This window comes from Nannobrachium achirus (assembly GCF_963921795.1).
Source record: "Nannobrachium achirus genome assembly, chromosome: 14".
In the NCBI taxonomy this organism is placed as follows: domain Eukaryota; kingdom Metazoa; phylum Chordata; class Actinopteri; order Myctophiformes; family Myctophidae; genus Nannobrachium; species Nannobrachium achirus.
This window is the reverse complement of record NC_137821.1, coordinates 17,675,719-17,699,605: the sequence shown is the minus strand read 5'-3', so window position 1 is coordinate 17,699,605 and position 23,887 is coordinate 17,675,719. Positions and strand designations below refer to the sequence as shown.

General features: G+C 43.0%; 1 protein-coding gene across 1 annotated transcript in view; it reads right to left on the bottom strand.

The window, feature by feature from the left end:
* LOC308297695 (nuclear factor 1 B-type-like) overlaps positions 1 to 23,887 on the bottom strand; it is a 139,907-nt gene that overhangs the window by 9,491 nt on the left and 106,529 nt on the right. Inside the window, 4 exon segments of the mRNA XM_080741241.1 lie at positions 3,296 to 3,317; positions 3,320 to 3,383; positions 12,886 to 12,968; positions 14,808 to 14,940. Of these exon segments, the coding sequence (XP_080597367.1) occupies positions 3,296 to 3,317; positions 3,320 to 3,383; positions 12,886 to 12,968; positions 14,808 to 14,940 (302 nt within the window).

Sequence of the window (23,887 nt, the reverse complement as noted above, 5' to 3'; positions counted from 1 at the left end):
GACGTAACAGGAAAGGGTTAGCTCAGCTTGCTTGCTCTGCCCTGGTGATACGGTCCAGTTTATGGTCCCCAGAGAGAGAGAGAGGTAGGAGAGAGAGAGAGAGAGAGGTAGAGGGGGAGAGAGAGAGAGAGAGAGAGAGAGAGAGAGAGAGAGAGAGAGAGAGAGAGAGAGAGAGAGGGAGAGGTAGAGGGGGGGAGAGAGAGAGAGAGAGAGAGAGGGGGGGGGTATAGGTAGAGGTAGAGAGAGGGAGGCAGAGAGAGAGAGAGAGAGAGAGAGAGGGAGGGGGAGAGGCAGGCAGAGAGAGCCTTGAAAGTTCTTTAAGTTAGGGAACATAAAGCAGTGAGATTTGAACTCATAAAGAATGAACAATGGAAAAATATACCACACACACACACACACACACACACACACACGGACAACCCACACACACGTACACACACACAAACACACACACACACACACACACACACACACACACACACACACACACGAAAGCACGGACAACCCACACACACGCGCAAACACACACGCATATGTTTGACCTTGATTGACTCGTGTGGGAGTCGTTAGGTTCGTTTCAACATTGTTCCTTTACTTCATGGGTGTTAATTAGTGCGAGTGTTTTGCATCAGATAAAAAGCTCCTTCGTTGAACTCCTAATAGCGTGGCTATGTTTGAAGAAAAAAGAACATCATTTTCTGGCTGCGTTTTCGATCCGTCAGCGGAGCGTAACAAAACACAGCAACACAAAAATCGTAACGAACGTTATTAAATATGTCATAAATAAAAGAATAAAGGAAAGAATGGAATATCCATCGCCGTCACGTACCACGAGCGGAGTAACAGAACGATCACAAGACTCCTATTTGATTTAAATTAGAACTTTATGCTTCGCTATCAGCAAGAGTCAAATGCTGTGCTGCTCAACCCAACCAAAGCCACCATAAACTTATACTAAAAAAGGGCAAAGAGCTAAACTACAGTACACACACACATACTAGGGAAAAATAAGGTAAAGGTAAAAAAAAAAAAGGTGAGAGAAAAAAGAAAAGAATTTTAATAAAGTAAGAAAGCAGCAGTGGTGGAAAGTAACTACGGTAAGTACATTTACTCAAGTACTATACTTAAGTACAATTTTGAGGTATTTATTTGCTGGCGTATTCCCCATTTTCAATGCTTTTACTTCTACTCAAAACATTAACCACTTCGACTCTATATACATTTTGGCCATTTGAAAACAGCAGATCTACAACCTCTTGTAGATCTGCTCATTTTGAATATTTTATACATTATGAAAACTTCTTAAGTACATTTTGATACCAATACTTTTGTACTTTTACTGAAGTACATTTTGAATTCCAGACTTGTAACAGAGTATTTCTATATTGCAGCATCAATACTTTTAAGTAAAACATAAAAAACAACACAAAAAAACGAAAACAGTTATTTTTCCACCACTGGAAAGCAAGAACAAGAGAGAATATGTTTGTAATAAAGTCCATAGAATGAAGGGCCTTCACTTCAATATAGTCATTTTTTCGTGTTCCCTAAAAAATCCATGACATCATCATCCCACAACATCGTAGCTTTGGAGCCTGTGACAGCCAATCACAGTACAGCAACAGTCCAGAGAAATAGCATTTCTATGTAATATAAAATACAAAAAAAACTGTATCTTCTTTACTGATAAGAAGATCGATCTACAGTGAAGAGAAAGACATGTTTACATACTTGTATGTGTGTGTGTGTGTGTGTGTGTGTGTGTGTGTGTGCATGCGTGCGTGCGTGTGTGTGTGTGTGTGTGTGTGTGTGCATGCGTGCGTGTGTACAGCTAAATGGCTTGCAAAATGCTGTGCAATCTCTCTACTATCGATAGCCGCCAAATATGGCGCAGACCCTGAGGGTGTGTGGGTATTTGTCCAAGATTTGCTGACTGTACACTTTTTACAGCACCTTGTAATATGTGTCCTTGTATTGTATCTCTTTATGTGGACATAAATAATGGATTAAATGTGTGCGTGTGTGTGTGCTTGTGTGTGTGTGTGTGTGTGTGTGTGTGTGTGTGTGTGTGTGTGTGGTGTGTGTGTGTGTGTGTGTGTGTGTGTGTGTGTGTGTGTGTGTGTGTGTTTGTGCGTGAGTGTGTGTATGTGTGTACGTGTGTGTGTGTACGTGTGCGTGTTATGTGTGTGTGTGTGTGTGTGTGTGTTTTGTGTAAGAGCTTGCGTGTCTGAGAGCTTGTATCTGTGGCCGCAGGCAATTTGCAAATCTACATGAGCTGCGTGCCTTTACCTCTATGTGCACACATGTATGTACGTATGTACTGGTGAGTGTAAACATTGTACAGTATGTGTGTGTGTGTGTGTGTGTGTGTTGCATGCGCTAAAGACAGACGCGAGGAGTGGAATGCTCTGTGATTTTTGGCCTCAAGCTAATGCAGAATAGACCCAAATTTAGAGTGAACATTTTTAACTCAAATATTTGCTTCTGGGGGTCACAGGAACTAAATATTTTGAGATGGGGGTCTGTGGCCAAATACACATCATTTTGGGGGTCCTTGACATGACAAAGTTTGAGAATAACAGATATAGCGACATACGATTCTTTTTTTTCTCTTTTTTTCAGAAAACTGTTGGGATTTAGAAGACATTATTTTGTAGAATTGGCCTATAATATCAGTGGTTCTCAAACTTTGTCATGTCAAGGACCCCCAAAATGATGTGTATTTGGCCACAGACCCCCATCTCAAAATATTTAGTTCCAGGGACCCCAGAAAGAGATATTTGAGTTAAAAGTGTTCACTCTAAATCTGGGTATATTCTGTATCTAGCTTAAAAGAGTAGTTCACCCCCAAAATGACTTGTTTTCTATTGATTACTCACACCATGGAGACTTGAGTTCATAATCTTTTCAGTTTTTTGTCGCATTCCTAAGAAAAAACAATATTATTATAGTGAATTTATCCCATTTATTCGGATAGGGACCCAAATACATTCGGGTCCCCATCCGGAACATTTATTGAAATCAAAATATTATAATGTATAAGTCTTAGGAATGCGACAAAAACCTAAAAATATCATTGAACTCAAGTCTCCATGGTGTGAGTAATCAATAGAAAAAAAGTCACTTTTGGGGGGTGTGAACTACTCCTTTAAGGCCTAAAAACCAGGGAGCATTCCAGCTCGCAAGACAGACAGAGGCAGAGTGACTGAGACGAGGGAGGGAGAAAGAAAGAGAGGGGTGGGAAAAGAGAGAAGAAGAAAAAGAAGAAGAAAGAAAGAAAGAATGAAAAGGTTACCTTTGCCAAGTAATCCCAATGTGTCGTCAGTGCCACTGGGGCCATAATGCCTGCCGTTTTGAGTCACGCTCCAGTCACACTTCCTCAGCTGTCAATTGAAACCTAGCAGTCAGATCACTGGGCCATCACACAGGTCTACTCATAGAGATGATACAACTACAGTACACAACTCAATAGTCGGGGATCCACATGCCAAAAAGCTCAAGGAATAGGGTTGAACCTGTGATGTTCTGACGCACTTTTTATTTCTGTTTTATCTATTAGTTTGGTCATTAAGGTCCACAGAATGAGAGGCCTGCTCTGCCGGAAACATTGCGAAAAAAAGTTATGGTCATTTGTATATTCACTGTCCCATTGACTCCACTAGAAATATATAAAAACAAATTAAAGATCTGCTTTAAGTAGCATGTGAGGGGTCAAACTATGGGTTCTTCATCATCTGAATCCATTGGAAGCATTTTTTTGCATGAAAAACTTTCCTTGGGCAAGATATTGGCCCCCAAAATCTGTGAAAAGTGATGAGTCATCACTTTTTTTCCACTTTTCACAGTTTTGGGTGGCCAAAATGTTGGCCAAGGAAAGTTTTTCATGCAAAACAAATGCTTGCAATGGATTCAGAATGATGAAGAACCCTAATTTGACCCCTCACATGCTACTTAAAGCAGATTTATTTTCTTTTTTTAATATTTCTAGTGGAGTCAGTGGGACAGTGAATATACAAATGGCCATAGCTTTTTTTCGCGATGTTTCCGGCAGAGCAGCCTCTCTTTCTGTGGACCTTAATGACCAAACTAATAGATAAAACAGAAATAAAAAGTGCGGCAGAACATCACAGGTCCTCCCCCATTTTGAGGGACTGGATCCCGGCTACAACAACACTGTGCTAAACAATGCATGCAGAGAAAACAAACAACCTATAAACCTATAGCAGCACCCACTAAGCACACAGTGTAACACAAGAAATGATATTCCACCTGTCCTATGCCCGCATGTTACCGCTAAGCCATTATTAGAATATTATATTTTTATATTATGTAAAAAAAAAAAAGGAAACAAAAAAAAGACTCAATTGGTATTATTCAATGGATAAAATATGTATATAATGTAGTCACAGATCTATTAGCTAAATAGTTGAATTTTTATATATAGATAATATATATTTATCGTCACTGTCGGGCAAAAACCTCGTATCTCCAAGTTTCAAATTTGCAAAGCAAAGCCCTGCTTCATCATACAAGGCCGTCACACAAAAGTAGTGAACACAGCAGATCTACAAGAACACATGTGTGCTTGTAGATCGGCTGTTTTCACTAGTTTAAATCATTTTTAAAATGATAAATGCAAGACGAACGGTTTTGGACATACAAGATTTTTACCCAACATATGTATGTATATATATATATATATATATATATATATATATATATATATATATATTATAGTATACTACTGTAGACAAAAAAGCATGCAATCACAATTAGTCAAAGCTAACCTGGAAGTAAAAAAAACAAAAAGAAGGTTAGTTAGATTAGTTAGAAATTGTGAGTGGTTTTCATCATGGTAATTTTTCATCTGTTTGGCTACTGTTTTTTTGTTGTTGTTAATGTAGTTGTTGTTTTTCTACAGTATTTTTTGCATCATAAGATGGTTATTATAGCCCTGTGGACCCATGCAATCCACCGGGCACACACACACATGCATCCAGTCAATATTTATTGTTTGACCGTAAGCGTGCGGTCAGATTTTAGCATGGATTATGCATGCCCGAGAGCATGCCAAGTTTTTTCATTAGCTAACTGATTTTATTGATTAGCAGTCAAGACAACAATGAAGTTAGATAACAGAGGCACATGTGCGGCCGACCGACCGCGCGCGCACACACACACACACACACACACACACACACAGGGGCGTCAATTGGGTATGGCAGGGGTATGCTGCTGCCATACCCTGGGTCCAGGGGGGAGAATAAAAGTTACTTTTAAATATAAATCCATGAATGTCTCTTTGTCTATCTGTGCTGGTTATTATGTTGTTAAATTACAGTAAAATAACTACAAACGCAAAATTATACACTTTAACAAGTTATTATAATCATATTCTCTACACTTGTATTCTCCCCATCTTGACAAAATGGTATATTCCCAAGTTCCGCAGGTCAGCTGCACAGGTGCAATGCATTATTGTTAATTGTGGCACGTTTACTAACATGCCAAGTTTAGCTGCACTCGAACAACTGTTCCAGGCTGCCATATCCAGCCCAAGAAACCGTAAAAAAGGGGGAAAAAATTGAATGTACTTCTTAAAATAAATGTATCATGCCTGTTGCTAAGGTATGGCAACATGACTGGTGTCTTGCACGCGCGCAAAGACACCAGTCATGTTGCCATACCTTAGCTTTTATCCGAACTGACGCCACTGCACACACACGCACACACACACTCTTTCCTTTTTTTACACACACGCCTCGCTAACCCTACACACAGATTACAAATCACTGGAACACGAAGCCACAACGCTAAAACGCGTTCCTCCTTTGCATGCATTATGCGGACGCACGTGTCCGCAATCCAGCTGAGAGCTGCCGCTGCCAATACCAAGCTAACCTTGCCCTTGTGGTCAACACATTCATTTGGTAAATGCACCGGGAAGGGGCCGGGGAAAAAACTGCACTGTTAGCAGTCTGCCGTTCAGCGCGCAGGACACTGCATGCGCGGAGGTTCCTAAGAGGTTTTTAATCAGATATAAGCACATGCTGAATATTCAAAACCCATTTACCGCGGTCAAGAATCACGTTCCTCCTTTTCCCTACAAACACCTGGGCATTTTTCTACTGATTGCCATACTTACATTTAATGATTGATCCCCCCCCCCCCCACCCCCCCCCCACCTCACTATGTCCCCTTAGATTTTTCCGTGCAAGATGTTGTCAAGGAAATAGAGCAAAAGAGGAGGCGCAGAAGCATTTTTTTTTTGCCTGTACTTTGTCATCTTAAAAATCGTGTTAAAAAAAGGAAGAAAATACTAGTAAAGAAAATACTAGTAAAGTACACAGTAAAATGGAACAATTATTCACAAGGGCAAATGTAAATGTTTTGGGTCTCCGTGAATAACATAATGCAAGTGAATCTGCAGGAAATACATATTTAAATAACATCTCTCACTAAACCGTGAGAGCGCCCCTGCCTGGTGACAAGCCCGTTTCTATATTTTACCACTAAAGCCACTTTATTATTGCTTCGTCATATCATCACTGTCGGGCAGAAACCTCATATCTCCAAGTTTTACATTTTTGTATGTTTTTTCATAAAGCAAAGCCCTGCTTCATCATCATACAAGACTGTCGCACAAAACTAGTGAAAATAGCCGATCTACAAGCAGACAACGCCTCGCGGTGTGTGCTTGTAGGTCTGCCATTTTCACTATTTTAAATAATTTTTAAAATGATAAACACAAAAGAACGGTTTTGGACATACAAGGTCTCCACCCGACAACAACAACATGACAGCGCCGCGGGAGGAAGAAATTGCTGATCTACAAACCTCACGTCGCTGCGTGACACCAGCCAGCGTACAGCCGAGTATGAATGAAGCACTTATAGGGGGCCAGGGCTATTTTGGAGAATCGTCGCCCCATAATGACATGCCCAAAATAGGCGATGCCAGGGTATTTTGTGGTTTAACCCACAGTCAGAGACAGAGACTCAAACCAACCAGGACCCCAACCCTCCTCCCGCCTCGCTAAAACACGAACGCACGACACTCCCGCGCACTCCAGCATGTTCCCTTTTTTTTAACAAAAGCTTCGAGGGAAAAAATGTGCCCGGCTGGGCCTTACGCCCAGCCCCCCCCCCCCCCCCCCCAAAAAAAAGAAGGGAAAAAAAAAAAAAAGCCCTCCCTTCCCATGCCCCGCGCTCTGTGCCACCCCGCTCCTCGAGGGCCTCGCCATCTGTCCACTGGCACTGGCAGATCAGAGCGGCATGGGCAGAGAGGGGGAAAGGGGGGAGCCCGGGAAAAACGCTAGCAAACAGATGCGGGCAGATTGTGGATTAGGATTCTTCCTTAGATAATACCAAATGACATCTGATCACATATCTGGACCCCCCCCCCCCCCCCCCCCCCTCCGTGGAACCACCATCTTGGTGGCATCCCCTCCCCCCCCCTCCTCCCTGAGGGGGTTAACCACGGAACGGGGAGATGAATGGAGGGTTTTCACACGTTCGCTGCTTGAGAATCGCAGAGCAGGTGCGAGAGTGTTGTTGTCTTTCTCGTCTCTCTCTCTCTCTCTCGCTCTCTATTTCCCCTGCCTGTTTCCCTGTGTGTATGTATGTGTGTGTGTGGAAACGTATACAGATCTAGCAATATTAATAGTGAACAATTATTAATATGATTTATTGAATTATTTTTACAAAAACAACACCCTTTTTAAAAGGAGTAGTTCACCCCCAAAATGACTTTTTTTCTATTGATTACTCATGCCATGGAGACTTGAGTTCAATAATATTTTTTTGTATTTGTCGCATTCCTAAGACAAAAATGTGATTCTAGTAAATGTACCCCCATTGATTCCGGATGGGGACCCGGATGCATGGCCCTGGTTGGGGACCCAAATGAATGGCAGCGGATGGGGAAACCATCAGGGTAGGCCTACCTTTTTTATTTATTTTTTTGTCTTAGGAATGCGCCAAAAAACAAAAAATATTCTTGAACTCAAGTCTCCATGGCGTGAGTAATCAATAGAATAAAAAGTCATCTTTTAAGCTCCGTAATATTGGCAGCAACCTTAAACATAATATTCTACAATAATCTCTCTTTCTTTCTCCAGTCATATATTTGTAAGAGCTTAGTGGACGCTCTCCGGTGTATAATATATCAATACACTGAGTGCTCATGAATGTAATTCTCTTCCAGAGGCTCCGCATGCTAACGCTTTCTTTAACTTTTTTCTTCTTTTTTGAGAACGCAGCAAGTCATCAACTGTAGCCGGTGCGGGAGAAAAATTGATGCAGCGTAAGGCCAACCTCCCATCCATCAGCCAGACAGATTAGACAAAGAGTGGACTCTCACTCTCCCGGTGCATTCTGGGACATCCCCAATGCTGACCACGCGTGAAACGCGATGCCTCGCCGTCGCTTGAAACTCATATGCCTCATGCAGGCAGGCAGGCGGGCCGGGCGTGCGTGCGCGTGCACGTGTATCCCCTTCTCGCTTGGTCCCAGCCAGCTGTATATAACAAAAGGTCTCGGGTGCGAGTGGAAGTGTCAATATGTCTCATGGATCCCACATAATAAATATCCCATTGCTGGATGCTGACAATGACGGAGGATTGGGTGACAGTGTTTACTCCTCGGGGAGCTGTCTCAGTGTCGGCCCGATCCAAAAGACACTCGGTCCCTCGGCTCTAAATCATACGCAGAGAAAACAAAAAACGTGAACTGTGACAGGTAAGAGGCACGATGAATGAACTGAACAGACGAACAGTACAGTATACTGTTCTCTAGGCCAACGGGCCCTATTTATTGATTTGGGGAGAAATGGTGCTTTATAATAACTCGGGCCACAAAGAGGCCATTGTTGGATTTGCCCCGAGTTTATGGATGCTTTTATGGTCACATTCTTCCGCTGAATCTTTTAGCTGCTGCTGCTGGCTGGTAGCTTGTGGGGTGATCTTTCCAAAGGTGTTGAATGTAAACACATCTAACCTATTGTGCCAGTCCTAGTCAGCTTTAAATAATTTAGCTGGAAGGTCATTTTTCCATGAGAGGGCTAAACAGGATCACAACAACAACACCACGTCTTGATAAAACGACTCTTTTAAGACGTATATCTGCACTAGATCGCATCTTTATTATAATGAACCGGCAGGCCATTTCATTATAGATTGGAAAGATGCAATGTATAAGTATCATATCTCCAAAGTTTCAAATGTGTACGTTGTTCTCGTAGTAAAGCTTCATCATACAAGACTGTCGCACAAAGCTAGTGAAAATAGCCGATCTACAAGCACACAACGCCTCTTTTTTACGATAAATAAAAAACGAACGGTTTCCACCCGACAACAACGATATACTGTATATTATATTATATTAACACATAGCTGTGCAAAATGTGGACATAAGGGGCTGTACAGTCCGTCCAACACAGGGACCAGAATTCAACGAGTCGTACAACGATCACAGCCCACGTTGTGCGCGGCGGAGTTTTTGTGTTCCGCTGACAGAAGTAGCAGCACTACTAGAAAATGTGAAGGACGCGATTGTTTTGATGGCCAAGGGGAATCAATCTCCTTCCATCCTCCTGGACTAAGAAGCAAGCATCCTAACACCAACTCCACCCACATATTCTGCCCTATCCTACCTCCAACCAAACCACAGAGAAAGAGAGAGAGAGAGAGAGAGTGAGAGAAGGCGAGAGGGAGAGAGAGTGAAAGAGAAACAGAGGAGGAGAAAAAGTGAGGCGAGGGAGAGAACCCAGCGATCATTATGTAGCCGCGTGCAGATGCATTCAATTAGTTGTGGTTGGAAAAGCCTTGGCCTGCGACCAGGATCCTCAATGAGGAGGAGGTGGTGGTGGTGGGGGAAGAAGGAACACCCGTTCAAACGACGGCACAGTCCAAGCCTTAAACACACCACCGCACTCACAACCAGGACCCCATATATACCGTACAGTACATGCACTATGTACATACGTACACGTGTGTGTGTGTGTGTATGTATATGGGTTTCACGCGCTCACATGTGCGTTCTCTCTCTCTTTCTCAGTCAGACACTCTCAGCTTCCCTAAGATTACCGCTAGGGTGTTCCCTACGTGTGTGAGCGACGGCAAGCGTCACAAAGCATTATCTTGACGTACAGTTACAGTAAGCGAGGGAGTGTGCTGGTTGTACGCGATGCGCGCACACGCGTGTTTAAGTGTGTGTCTGTGTGTTTATACTGTATGTGTGTGTATCTGCATGTGCTGGCCTTCCCAAATATCATGTGAAGGATACAGAGTGGTCGCGCATTACTCCGGAATATACCCATCCATCTTCTAGACAGTGACCACACATTTCCTATCTTGGCCCAACTAATTTAATTTGTTTTTACTGTGAGACCGTAGAGCTCAAATTATGTAAAACGGTGTTTTGAAAGCATTTAGTGATATTATGAATGTATATAAAAGATTAAACCTGTGCAAGAAAATGTATGTTTTCAGAAATGTAACTCTTCTCCGAATTATAAATAATACAAAATATGGTTGCTGGCATGAAGGTAAAACACTTGCCCCTACAATACTGATGAGCTTCATTTGGGATTTTTGGACACGAAAAGCATATTGTCACTGTCGGGCAGAAACCTTGTATCTCCAAGTTTCAAATTTGAACGTCTTTTTCTTAAAGTAAAGCCCTGCTTCCTCTTACAAGACTGTCGCACAAAACTAGTGAAAATAGCCGATCTACAAGCACAAACGCCTCGCGGTTAAATCATTTTTAAAACTATAAATACTAAACGAACGGTTTTGGACATACAAGGTTTCCAGCCGACAACGACGCTCTCTACCACTTTGGAATGGAAACCTGTCAAATTTGATCTACTGCACGGCGAAAAATAACACATTTCTCACTCATTCCAGGAAATCAGGAGCAAATATTCGCCATCTCTGGCCAACGACGGTGACCCAGGTCTCTGTCAGAGCGCTGTCATAGCTCCTCTGCGGCGTTGCTTTCTCTGAGACACCGAGATAGTAGCTGCTGTAGCCCTGACTCTGAAACGCCTGCCAATAATCAGACCATACGGCGTCTGGCACACAGCGTAGGTCATTGTCACGCCGGAATAACACCCGAGAGGGTGTTCTATACCACTGTTTCCCAGATATTTTTTTAAAGTATTTAATAATCTATACAGTGATTCTCAAAGTGGAATTCTGTGGATTCCTTTAGAGAGGTCTAAATTGACCCATACAAGTCTGTAACTCTGACAGTGTACAAATGGAACCAAATGGACCCGTTAGGGTCCATTTGGTTCCATTTGTACACTGTCAGAGTTAAGGAGACACCTTGAAAATGTAAAGTTTGAGAAACACTGTTCTATACCACTGTTTCCCAGATTTGTTTTCCTCTTAAGTATTTAATATATAAATAAAATACAAATCTAAGAAATTCCATACATTATAAAACAAATGTTTAAGAAGTAGTGAAAATAGCAATAATAGTAGATCTGCTGTTTTCACTAGTTTGGGTACCGGGCAAACGTCTAACTTCTCTTTTGGGTCTCGAACCTGAAAGGTTTGGGAACCACTGCAGACACAATGGTGCTGCGATGGCTACAACTGGCAGCATAAGTGTCAGAACCCAAAGTACCCATAATCCCACTAAAGAACAACCTGCTGGATATTATTTACATTAGCTACTAGCATGTGTGTGTGCTGACTCAAATGCTTTCCTCAAAGTTAGTAGCCGTGCGTAATAGGAATTATCATCATAGTTTGAAACGTGGCTTTGATCGATACATGGTTGAAATACTATGTACAGACACAAAGAAGTAAGAGATTAGAATAGTGATGAAATAAAATAACTGCTGTTGTTATATCATATGCTGTAACTAACTCACAAAAATCATTTGATGTGAAATCATGTACCCGCCTTGCTCGCGATAAGCTACAACACAAGATTTGCAAAGAAGGTGTAGGGGGATATTCTACGCCTGATTTCATCCCGAGGAGTCATGGCTGGAAGTATTCTTGATCTGGGATCACATTTTAAATACGTCCTACTTATCAAGACTCAGGCGTACAGTACAGGCGACGTCTTCCAAAAGGACAGGGGGGTTTTAGGGGATTTCAAGATCTTATGGAGGAAGGAGGGGGAAGGGTGGGGTGGGGTGGGGTGGGGGGTGTGGGAGCAGGGGCGTCACAAGGGGGGGGGGGGGGGGGAAGTGGGACTGAGTGACTAGGGCCCAAGGTGGAGGGGGCCTTGATTATTTTATACTAGCTATTTAGTAGCTATTGAAGAATAGCAGATATACGAGCTTGTATATCTGCTATTTTTGAAAAGTTGTGAAAATGTGTGGAAATCTTTGAATATATGTGTTTTCTAAGCAAACACTTGTAACTAAAATGTTGCTTCTGGGGGCTCCCTGGAACTAAATATTTTGAGATGGCCAAATACATATCATTTTGAGGGGTCCTTCACATGAAAAAGTTTGAGCACTACTGACATAGAAACATAGGTTTTTCAAAAAACCTATGGATTTGAAATATTCAAGGACTTGCACACATTTTTACAAAAAAAAAAATCAGATCTACAAGCTTGCGGCACAGCACTCTGTGTCGCGCTGTGAGCTTGTATATCTGCTATTTTTCAATAGCTAAAGCACAAAATTACGCGTAATGATGCGTTCCCAGTCTAAATGGGTTAAACCCCCTCCTCCCCTTATGAAGAACATTCATGGGGGGCCCGCAGTTGAATCCTTGTACCCAGGGCCCAGAATTTGGTGCGACACCCCTGTGTGGGAGGGAGGGGCGTGACAGAAGAAGATGAAGGGGGAAAGGAGGAGGAGGAGGAGGAGGAGATGAGAGCGGGTTGTCGGAGGGAGAGAGAGCGGTGATCTCACCTGCTGCTGGTGGAGGAAGGCTGGGTCCCTGGGGCTCAGGCCGACGAAACGATTAGCTGTCGGAGTGCCAGGGGCAGAGTAGCCTGGGGGGAGAAGGAGAGGAACCAACGCAGAGCTGGATGACAACACAGTCACACACAAAGCCAACCAACGCACACCCCGTCACCCACCCACCACAGACAGAGCTCCCATAGTCTGTCTGTCGTCTGCACTGGTGGAGAGTGACTGAGTACGTTTACTCAAGTGCTGTGCTTACATTTCTAATTTCCAATACTATTACTTCTGCTCCACTTCCATCTCGGATCCAAATACTGTACTTTTACTCCACAACATTTATTTGAAAACGTTATTTACAGGTTACTTTGCGGATGTAAATGATTATGTTATAAAACATACATTAATCCACTTTAGCCCTATTTTATACCTCGGCTATTTGAAAATAGACGATCTGCAAACTTGTAGATCTGCTATTTTCAAACATTTTTGTACTTTGACTTTTGGTACTTTAATTTTTATGCCAATATTTTTTTACTTTTACCCAAGTAAATGTTGAAATCCAGACTTTTACTTGTAACGAGTAATTCAACTTTTACTACTTTTACTTACTGTAAGTAAAATAAATGAATACTTTTTTCCACCACTGTCACACACAAAGCCAACAACACACCCCTCTAGAACTCCCACAGTCTGTCGTCTGCTTGCCCACCTACCGCGGCGGCCTAACAACACTATCGCGCTACAACCCTCTCGAAAGAAATGATTTAGAAGATTTCGAGAGTTTGTTTCCCTCTTCTTTTCTTTTGGCTCTCTTTCTTTTGCCTGCAAACCGCCTCGGGTCCTGTGTGTCTCTCTCTGCGGCACAGCCTCCACCTTCTCAGCTTTCCTACTGTCTATCTCAATAAAGAAAATAATAAATACAGAGGGGAGGGTGTTGCGTTGGAGCCCGGTTTGTATGGGTGTTCAGTTACAGCCAAATGTTTCCCAACCGGCGGTCCACGGACACCACTGAGTTGTCCTTGGCATAATTACAGGTGGACCAGGGGAAAAGTTATAAAATGTTTAAAAATAAAAATAAAATAAAGATATGTGTAAATATTGTATTATAATATTGTATATGGATCAAAAATATGTTCAAATATCATATATATGTTGTTCATCACATATATATATAAAAATGAATAGGCGTAGTGTGGGGGGAAAAAAGCTTACATAACAATTGAAAAGAGTTTTATATTTGTTGTGAGTGGAGTCACGTACCGAAATAGCACCGCTTAATTGATCAGCTAGCTATTTTGGGTGCGCAGCGCGACACCAAGTATAAAATTCTGCACGCAAATCATTAATATTAAACATTAACACAAATTTAAAAAAATAAATTAAACAGAGAAATGACTGTGTTATACCTTCTTATATACTACTATATACATGATTTGTTGTGAGGAGGTGGGTTGTTAAAACAGGGGTCTTCAACAGAGGCCCCCCAGATCTTCGTGTGTTAGGATCATGTTTTTTTACATTAGCCACTTGAACCCTAGCATCTGAGCGGAACATTAGCCAAAAATAGCAGATCTACAAGTTTACAGCGCCTCACAGCGTGAGGCGTTGTAATCTTGTAGATCAGCTATTTTTGGCAAAGAAGCTTGTAGAGGGAAAAGAAGAGCAGACTAAAGTATTCGACGGTTCAAGTGGTTAAATGTCTGAAAATACACATTACTCCAACATGATGACAGCTGCTGTCAAACAAGTCTAAGCTGTCTAAGAATTCTATGAACATTTAAAATCTGCAACGCAGTTTTATACAACATGTAGTGGGGGTCCCTCCCTGCTTCATCTCTCTCTCAGCTAAGGGGTCCCTGGCCTGAAAACGTTGAAGACCCCTGGTTTAAACCAGTGGTTCTCAAAGTGGGGGGGACGGGACTCACCTTCTGATGTGGTGATGGGCTTAGTGTCCGGCATGGAGAGTGAGACGGGTCTTACGGCGCCGTGGTGCGGAGAGGGAGCCAGTACCGGGGTGAAGTGTCCAGGTACCTTGCCTACCTGGCCGCTGCTGTTGGGCTGCGAGGGCACAAGAGGTAAAGACTCACAATTAAACGTGATTCATCGTCCCTCCAAGGGAGAAAAATGCGGTCATTGTGGTGCAAGAACACAAGATACATTTTGTTGCTGTCGGGTGGAAACCTTGTATGTCCAAAACCGTTCGTTTTGTATTTATCATTTTAAACATGATTTAAACTAGTGAAAATAGCAGATCTACAAGCACACAACGCCTCGCACCGCAAGGCGTTGTGTGCTCGTAGATCTGCTAATTTCACTAGTTTTGTGCGACAGTCTTGTGGGGCTTTACTTTATGAAAGAACGTGCACATTTGAAACTTGGAGATACAAGGTTTCTGTCCGACAGTGACGATTTGCAGAGAAAAATAGACATACAAAACACAACTAACGCGTGAACGACACGTTTAGCCCCGTAGCGCTCGCCCTAGCCTCGTCGACCTTGCACGCTTATACAAAGGCTAAAATGTGATTAGATAGCATTTTATGTGGACAGATGCAAGGTCACTGCTGCAGACCTGGCATTCTATAGTGTGTACTTTCAATGTACAGATTATCGATTTTTTGGGTTACTCTTTATACTATTAGACTGATGATGAAAACACAATGATCAGAGCAAAATGTCGTGAAGAGAGCAATTTCTTTGTCTTTGTTCAGTAAATATGATCTTTGCTTCATCAGACGGCATGGTCTGCTAAAAGAGACGCAAAACACTAGAACAGGAGATGCCAAACAGGTCCTGGGACAGATTTGAACCCAAACAGTGCTATACAGCAGTGGTTCCCAAACGTGTTAGCTCGGGACCCAAAAGAGATATTAGAAGTCTGCCTGTGACCCAAGCTAGTGAAAATAGCAGATCTACAAGCTCACAATGCGTGGCTTTAGCTTGTAGATCGCCTATTTTCACATTGTTTTCCAATTTATGGATTTTTTCTTTCTTTTCTTTTATTTATTGATGAAGAAGAAGAATCATTGCATTTCTTTCATGAAAATCTTAGCTTTTGGGGGAATGTTTTTAGAACTATCTTAAAGATGATAATAATTAAATGAAGGGAAACAAAAATTAAGGGACCCATAAAAATGTGTCTGCGACCCACAAACGGGTCCCGAACCACTGTTTGGGAAACAGTGCCATACAGCCACGTTGTACCTATACTGTGAGGTATACTGAGTCAGCAACTCAGCACACACACACCCCAAAGAGACGTTTGTCATAGTTATAGCTGTTTTAAACAAGCAAACCAAGCGACAGCAAAAAAAAAAAAAACACAAGAAGGATTTTAGTACATTCAGTAACAATGCGGTCACACTATAACTCTCGGGGGGGTGGAGGAGCTTACAATAGGTGCACACTTACCCAGGATGGATTTCCTACATGATTTTAAACAATGATTTTAATGGCACTCCTAAACGGACTTTAGAAGGAGTGAGGCATGAAAGAAAAGCCAGAGAGAGAGAGAGAGAGAGAGAGAGAGAGAGAGAGAGAGAGGCATGGTGTGACCTCTTAGAATTGGGCATGAATGTGCGTGTCGGAGCGAGAGAGAGCCAGAGATGCAGAGAGAGAGAGAGAGAGAGAGAGAGAGAGAGAGAGAGAGACACAGAGAAAGACTACGGAGTGTAGAAATAAAGGATGCTAGTGGGAGCTACTCTTTCAGACGGCTGGAGACTGTCTGGGGCGTTCATTTCGGGAGGCCAGCCCGAGTTCAAACCTCAAACAGGCCTTTATGGAGAAGAATTGTGTCCACAGGGTTCCCTCCGATGTGAATAGAATGTTTAATTAGAGTGTAATATAATCTGCGTTAAAGCAAGCATAAAAAACATTCTGGCGCTCGTCCACCGGATTATAAGTGCTGTGTTATTTGCTGAGGCCTCCCCCCACCCCCCCACACCTCCCACCTCCCCTCACCATACCACATCAACACCCCCCCCATCCCCACACACACATACACACCCACCACCAACCAACTAGCTCTCTCTCTCTCTCTTCAGTCCAAAGCTGCCTCGTCTCACCTCATACCCCCCTCTCCCCCCCCCCCCCCCTTTCCCCCCCATCCTTCGCCAGCACCCCAGCAGTGGGCCAGTTAATTCTGAACAAGAGACCGGGCCCCAGCAACGGCAAATATTTACAACCTTTATCATTCCCTGCGGTTTTTCTCTGTGGACTAACTCTGTAGGCCCACCGCCTGCCCCCCACCCCCCCCATACTCTCTCCAACCCCCCCTCCCCCTCCTCCCCCCCGCCCTCCGTTCTAGAGACGGAGGAGACGTCTATAAGGCCTTTGTTTACGGTGAGAACGGCGAGGATATAAAACTCACATAAATATCTCACCGCTCTCTCATCTCATAGAGACGCCTGCTCCCTCTCTCGCTCCTTCTCCCTCTCTCTCTCTCTCTCTCTCCCCGGTTTGTGCACGTACGCACACACACATAGACACACACACACACACAAACACACACACACACACACACACAAACAAACACACAAGACAACACACTCACACGCACGCGCGCCCCCTCGCTCTGGCTTCAGTGTGTAACTAGTGTGTAACTGAACATATAAAAGTCCTCCGCTGTTTGATTTAGTGGGGGGGAGGGGGGTTCTCGCTGGCGTACTGTACAGTACTTCTTGCCAGTTATCCCCGGACTATCCACGACTGTATTTGTTTAGAAAAAGCGATGTGGTTTACACTGTGTATACTGAGTTACTGGTTCTTAGCGCTGCTGTAAATATGAGCCTGAGGGATGTGACATAACAATAAGAATAGACTCCGTTTGAGACAGAGCATACTGGATATCGCAGGGGTCTTCAACGTTTTCAGGCCAAGGACCCCTTTAGCTGAGAGAGAGAGATGAAGCAGGGACCCCCACAACTGTAGATTCCATATAGTTTCATTGTTTGACAGCACAATCATCATTGTATTTTGGATTCATGTCAATTTGTTTTTTCAGATATTTAACCACTTGAACCGTCAATGCTTAATAAACTTGACCTTTCACTCTGTACTTAGTCTGCTCTTTTTCCCCTCTACACCAAACCTCTTTGCCGAAAATAGCCGACCTAAGCTTACAACGCCTCGCACTGCAAGGCGTTGTGAGTTTGTAGATCTGCTATTTGTGGCTATAGTTCTCGGAATATGGACGCTAGGGTTCAAGTGGTTGATATAAAAAAAAAACGAAAAAAAGTTTCTATCACACAAAGATTTGGAGGACCCCCTGGTGCGCTGAAAATAGGAGCATCTACAAGCTCACAACTGACGCCGCATTATGAGCTTGCAGATCTTCTATTTTTGGCACACCACACTGGCTTATTGTTGGCTACAAGCTCACAACGCCTGCGTGTGAGCTTGTAGATCAGCTATTCTCGGCAAAGAGGTTTGGTGTACTGTAGAGGGGATAAATGGGATAAATTACCACTCTGTCTGGATTTCGCTGTGCAGGCTCTTACTGCACAGCAAAAGTAGAAGACTAGGGGCCCTATTATGATCCAGGTCTTATGCCTTATGCCTTAACTTCTTTGCCTTTTTTTACTATTTTGTTTTTGTTTTTTAAATATTTCAAATAGCTGATCTGCAAGTTCACAACGTGCAGATGTAGATCAGCATTTGAAGTATTTAAAAATGTTTTTCAAAATAATGAAAAAAAGGTAAAGAAGTTAAGGCATAAGGCATAAGACCTGGATCATAATAGGGCCCTCAGTCTTCAACAGGGGGTCCGGGACCCCTAGGGGGTCCTCAGAGTTACTACAGGGGGTCCTCCAAATCGTTGTGTGATAGAAACTGTTTTTTCTTCTTTTTTATATTAACCACTTGAACCCTAGCTAGTGTCCATATTCTGAGAACTTTGGCCAAAAATAGCAGATCTACAAGCTCACAACGCCTTGCACTGTGAGGCGTTGTGAGCTTGTAGATCAGCTATTTTCGGCAAAGGTGTAGAGGGGAAAAAGAGCAGACTAAGTACAGAGTGAAAGACGGTTTAAGTGGTCAAATAACTGAAAACACAAATTGACATGAATCCAAAATACACTGATGATTGTGCTGTCAAACAATGGAACTATGGAAGCTCTGAAAAGGTTGTACTGTAGGGGTCCCTGCATCATCTCTCTCTCAACTAAGGGGTCCTTGGCCTGAAAACGTTGAAGACCCCTGCTATACTGTGGAAGGCCATGGGTAAAGTAGGTCGCTATTCCTTTATACACTGCCCTCTCTTACATACATACAGTTTGAGACAGCCATAAAATGGTGCCTCGGAAAGGTTCAGGTTTATCTTTATGGCGTCTGAGGGTTAGATAAGAGACGCTGAGAGGAGAACAAGGACCCGTTTAAGTCTATGGACGCTTGAGGAAAATCAGCCTTCTCTAATCTCTTAAACTACTGACCTGGTTAATCTGCTAACTGACATCACTGATCTGTGTCATTAGTTTAACCAGAATGAACCCAATGCTCTCTTAAAGCCACTGACTGACATGCGCCTTCTGTTAAAGCCACCAGACAGACGGCAGATTCACAGCACACAGTGTTCATGCACTTGGCCTTCAGGCAGACCACCAGAATGTTTCCAAACAAACATGTAGAAGTGGTGTTTCTGGGTAGAATGCAGTTGTGGGAAAAGGTACTACATTTCTTTTTACTTACTGTAAGTATCAATACTGCAATGTAAAAACACTCTGTTACAAGTGGAAAGTCCGGAATTCAAAATGTACTTGGGTAAAAGTGAAACGAAAGGCTTTTGCACACCTGCAGCGACAGGTGCCGTCGAGGAGAGACCAAACAATGGTCGGCGAACTGAAAAGGCAAAAACTCAGGCAAACTCTTTCAGGAGTTTGCCTGATGAAGGTTTAAATACCGAAACGTTGCATTACTTTATTAAATTCCCCTTTTTGCATTGGAAGACAGTGTGCGTGGAGTTTTTGCCTTTTCACTTGGGTAAAAGTACCAAAGTATTCAAGTTATACGTGTTCAAATAAATGTAGCTGAACAAGAGTACAATATTTGGATCCGATATGTAGTGGAGCAGAAGTAACTTACTTTACACCTCTGGTAGAGAGGTATTTCTAGGGGTAGAATGTCAATGGATAACTCCCCAAAATATAAAAATAAAGTGTCTAGAATATTAGCTATTGTCTAGTATTGTCAGCCGGTGGATATCTAGAACAGAATGATATCTCATAATAGTCAATAACAATATCATATTAAGTGTCCTGTTCTTCCAGAATAACTGCCCTACCCGGAAACACATTTCTGATTGTGTGTCATGATGTCATGATGATTTGGTCTATTAGGTTAAACTGTTTGTTGCCTTTATTGGTGAGTTAAACTACACTGAACTGTCAACGCTATTCTGTTTAAGTACTGTAGCTGATCTATTCATTACAATTTACAATGTAGGCATTTAGCAGACGCTTTTAATCCAAAGCTACTTACAATAAGCAGGTAATACATCTTACTATAAATGCGACAAATATCTGTGAGCGTGCGTAGATGTAATCCGCGTAGCTCGAGAACCGTTCGTCCCACCGGCTTCAGATTTGGCACGCGCAGTGCAGTGCCGGGCCTCGGCCCGACCCGATGCACGGTTTTCCCGAACCGGCGCGAAACGTTCAGAATCCATATATGGAATTAAATGGACACACGCAAACAGATGGTCAAAACAGATCGTATGACAACAGGTATAATGGGGTTTGCATTAAAGGGCGGGGCATTCATTCCCTATTTACATTGTTCCCGAGTTGGCCAGGGCACCGACTAGAGTCTAGTCAATATAATAAGCAAGATAATATGTCAGTATACACCATAAAGGACAAACCTGAACAATTTGAAAAGATCTGGGGACCACTGGTTTCCTTCCTGGAACAGGAGCGGGCCTCCTGATAGTTTACATTACTAGTTATTAGTAGCGCTCTGGGGTGGGGATTGGCTGAGGGGGGTGGGGAGGGTTTCTTGGGGGTTATGTTTGTGCATTGTTGTTATTTTTTCCTTTTGTCTTTACGTTAAAAATGTATCAGTGTCCTTACAATATGTCATATACTTATGTATAAAACTAATAAAATATTTGAAACAAAGATAATATGTCAGTACATCAACAACAATACAACAAATAGGAATATCAATCTACAATCTAATATCAACAATAACATAAGTAGACCACGCACCTAATCAGTAAAAAAAAATGCTATCTAGCTTCACGTGTGGTCATCGAGGGAAGGTGCGTTACAGTAGTGCTATGGGTTTAGGTGGAGTCTGAGGGGGTGAGTCTTCAGTCCACCGCGGAAGCTAGGGAGTGAGTCTGTAGTTCTAAGTGCGACACTTAGTGTCACTTTAGAAATATGTAGATATCCTCTATACACTTAAACTTTATGTTGGTTTGTTTACTGTTGAGTGAGAAAACAACGTTGCACATTAACTCATTTGCTGCCATTTTAACATTGTACTGTATGGCTTTCCTGCCATTTTGTTTCCTAAATTCTGTATTTGCACGACAATGTCAAACAGGGTTGAAGATGAAAGAGGACAAGCTCTAGTTTCACCCAAAAATAAAATGTTGTGTTTGCGCTGTACCGTTCTATAGTTATAGCCATTTCAAAACTCTTGTTTTTTGATTTTCCAAGCTTGAAAATCAAATGAAATGGAGTTATTTAGGTTTTTGTGAAGGGTCTCTTTTCAAGCAGATAAGTCACTTGATATCTATCTTTATGACCTCAGGCCTTATCAGATGAGTGTACTAGTGTAATAAGTGTAATTGTGTATAACTGGAATTGTGTAATAGTGCTGTAATAGGTCACCTCTTGCCCTTAGGGCGTCTTACTTCTCACAAAGAGAAATACGCTTTTTATATTGGACTGGCCCACGATGGTCTGCAGTACCTCCTCACGCACCCACGCACACACACACACACGCACACACACGCACACACACACGCACACACGCGCACACACACACACACACACACACACACACACACACACACACACACACACACAGACACACACACACACACACACTATACTGTAGGCTATACACACACGTACATAAACGCTATATAGGCATTATATATATATATGCTTATATTCACGCACACGCACACACGCACACACGCGCACACGCACACACACACACACACACACACACACACACACAATACTGTAGGCTATACACACACGTACATAAACGCTATATAGGCATTATATATATATGCTTATATTTATATATTATATATATATCAGGGGTTGACACTAAGGTCTCAGAGGCACTTGCCCGTCGGGCAAGTACAGGTCATGTTCTACTTGCCCTCAGGTCATGGCCACTTGCCCCCCTCCCCCCACTGCAAAAAATAAAAAAAAGATATATATGTATATATTTCCATAGACCTGATTACTTGTTTCTCTCTCATAAACAAAACATGGCAACGGAAATAGACCTGATTACTTGTTTCTCTCTCATAAACAAAACATGGCAACGGTGTGTTTCCTGGCTGCTACCGATACAGCACAAAGTTAGGATGAAAGTAAAAAAAGAAACTTACAGCAAATGGAACGATCGCCGCGCTTCTTCCTCGTATTCGGCCTCACTGTTACTGGGATCCACGTATGTTACAGACAGCTCATACAAAGGAGGCGACATATCGTTTGGATTATATGGACTAATGGACACGAGGATTTTTACCAACGCGTTTTCCGTGAGGGACCATGATCAGGCATTGCTCGCAGTTGTCCGTTGCTGCAAGATGGGGGGACAATATGCGGGGCACGCGAAGGAGAAGCGGTATCCCCCGGGGAGCCCCGTCCAGGCGACCATTGACTTTTTGTCTACTATGTAGCTGTCCGGAGACTGGTCGTCCATCATCATCTCGACCGGAGCGATAGCGACTCACTCCACAGGTTGGCCCGGGAGTTGGAAAACAATTCTCTTTTAGTCCATTGGCCTCTTTTGCCACCCCCGGGACCCCGAAATCGGTGGATATTTCAAGTCTGAGGAAGCCGCGGTACGTAGATGTATAGTTGTGAGTGTGACTGTGTTGGTTTTGCAAGGGTGTCGGTTCTGGGCACTGGGTACAAGGATTCACTGTGGGCCCCCCATGAATGTTCTTCATATGGGGATTTAAAAAATAGCAGATCTACAAGCTTGCAGCGCGGCACCGTGAGCTTGTAGATCTGCTATTTTTCAATAGCAAACGTATAAAATATCAAAGGCCCTTCCACCTTGGGCCCTAGTAACTCAGCCCCACGTCTTTTTCCCCCCTTGTGACATCCCTGCAAATTGTCGCTGCTGTTGTGGCTGCGGTTCTGGGCCCTGGGTACAAGGATTCACTGTGGGCCCCCCATGAATGTTCTTCATATGGGGATTTAAAAAATAGCAGATCTACAAGCTTGCAGCCGCGCTGTGAGCTTGTAGATCTGCTATTTTTCAATAGCAAACGTATAAAATATCAAAGGCCCTTCCACCTTGGGCCCTAGTAACTCAGCCCCACGTTCTTTCCCCCCCCTTGTGACATCCCTGCAAATGTTGTTGTTGTGGCTGCGACATAGGACTACTTTGTCGCTCCTATTTTGTTTTGTTGTGGAGACAGTTTGAAATATTTCTGTGGCATTATGGAGCTCATGGCAGGGCTTTTCAAGTGAAAATGTCACGGGATTGTGTTTGATTTATTCATAATGGTTTCTATAGCTAGATCGAGCCGCACTTTTGTAGCTACTGCTTGGGGGGGGGGGCTTCTCCATTCAGACATGCTGCCATTCAGAGATTCAATTCCAATTCCATAGATGTAATGTCAAGGATTGGTGTAGGAAAGGGGGATGTGTGTGAATGGCTGCATGCATGTTGGAGGATGCTGAAAAAAAAGAGAGAAAAAAAAAGAACGCATTGTGCCAGGCCAGCCAGAATGCAGCGGTGTGTGCGAAATGCCAGCACTGTTCCTTCACTGTGTGGATTATGGGGAGCACTTTTATTGAGATTTGTA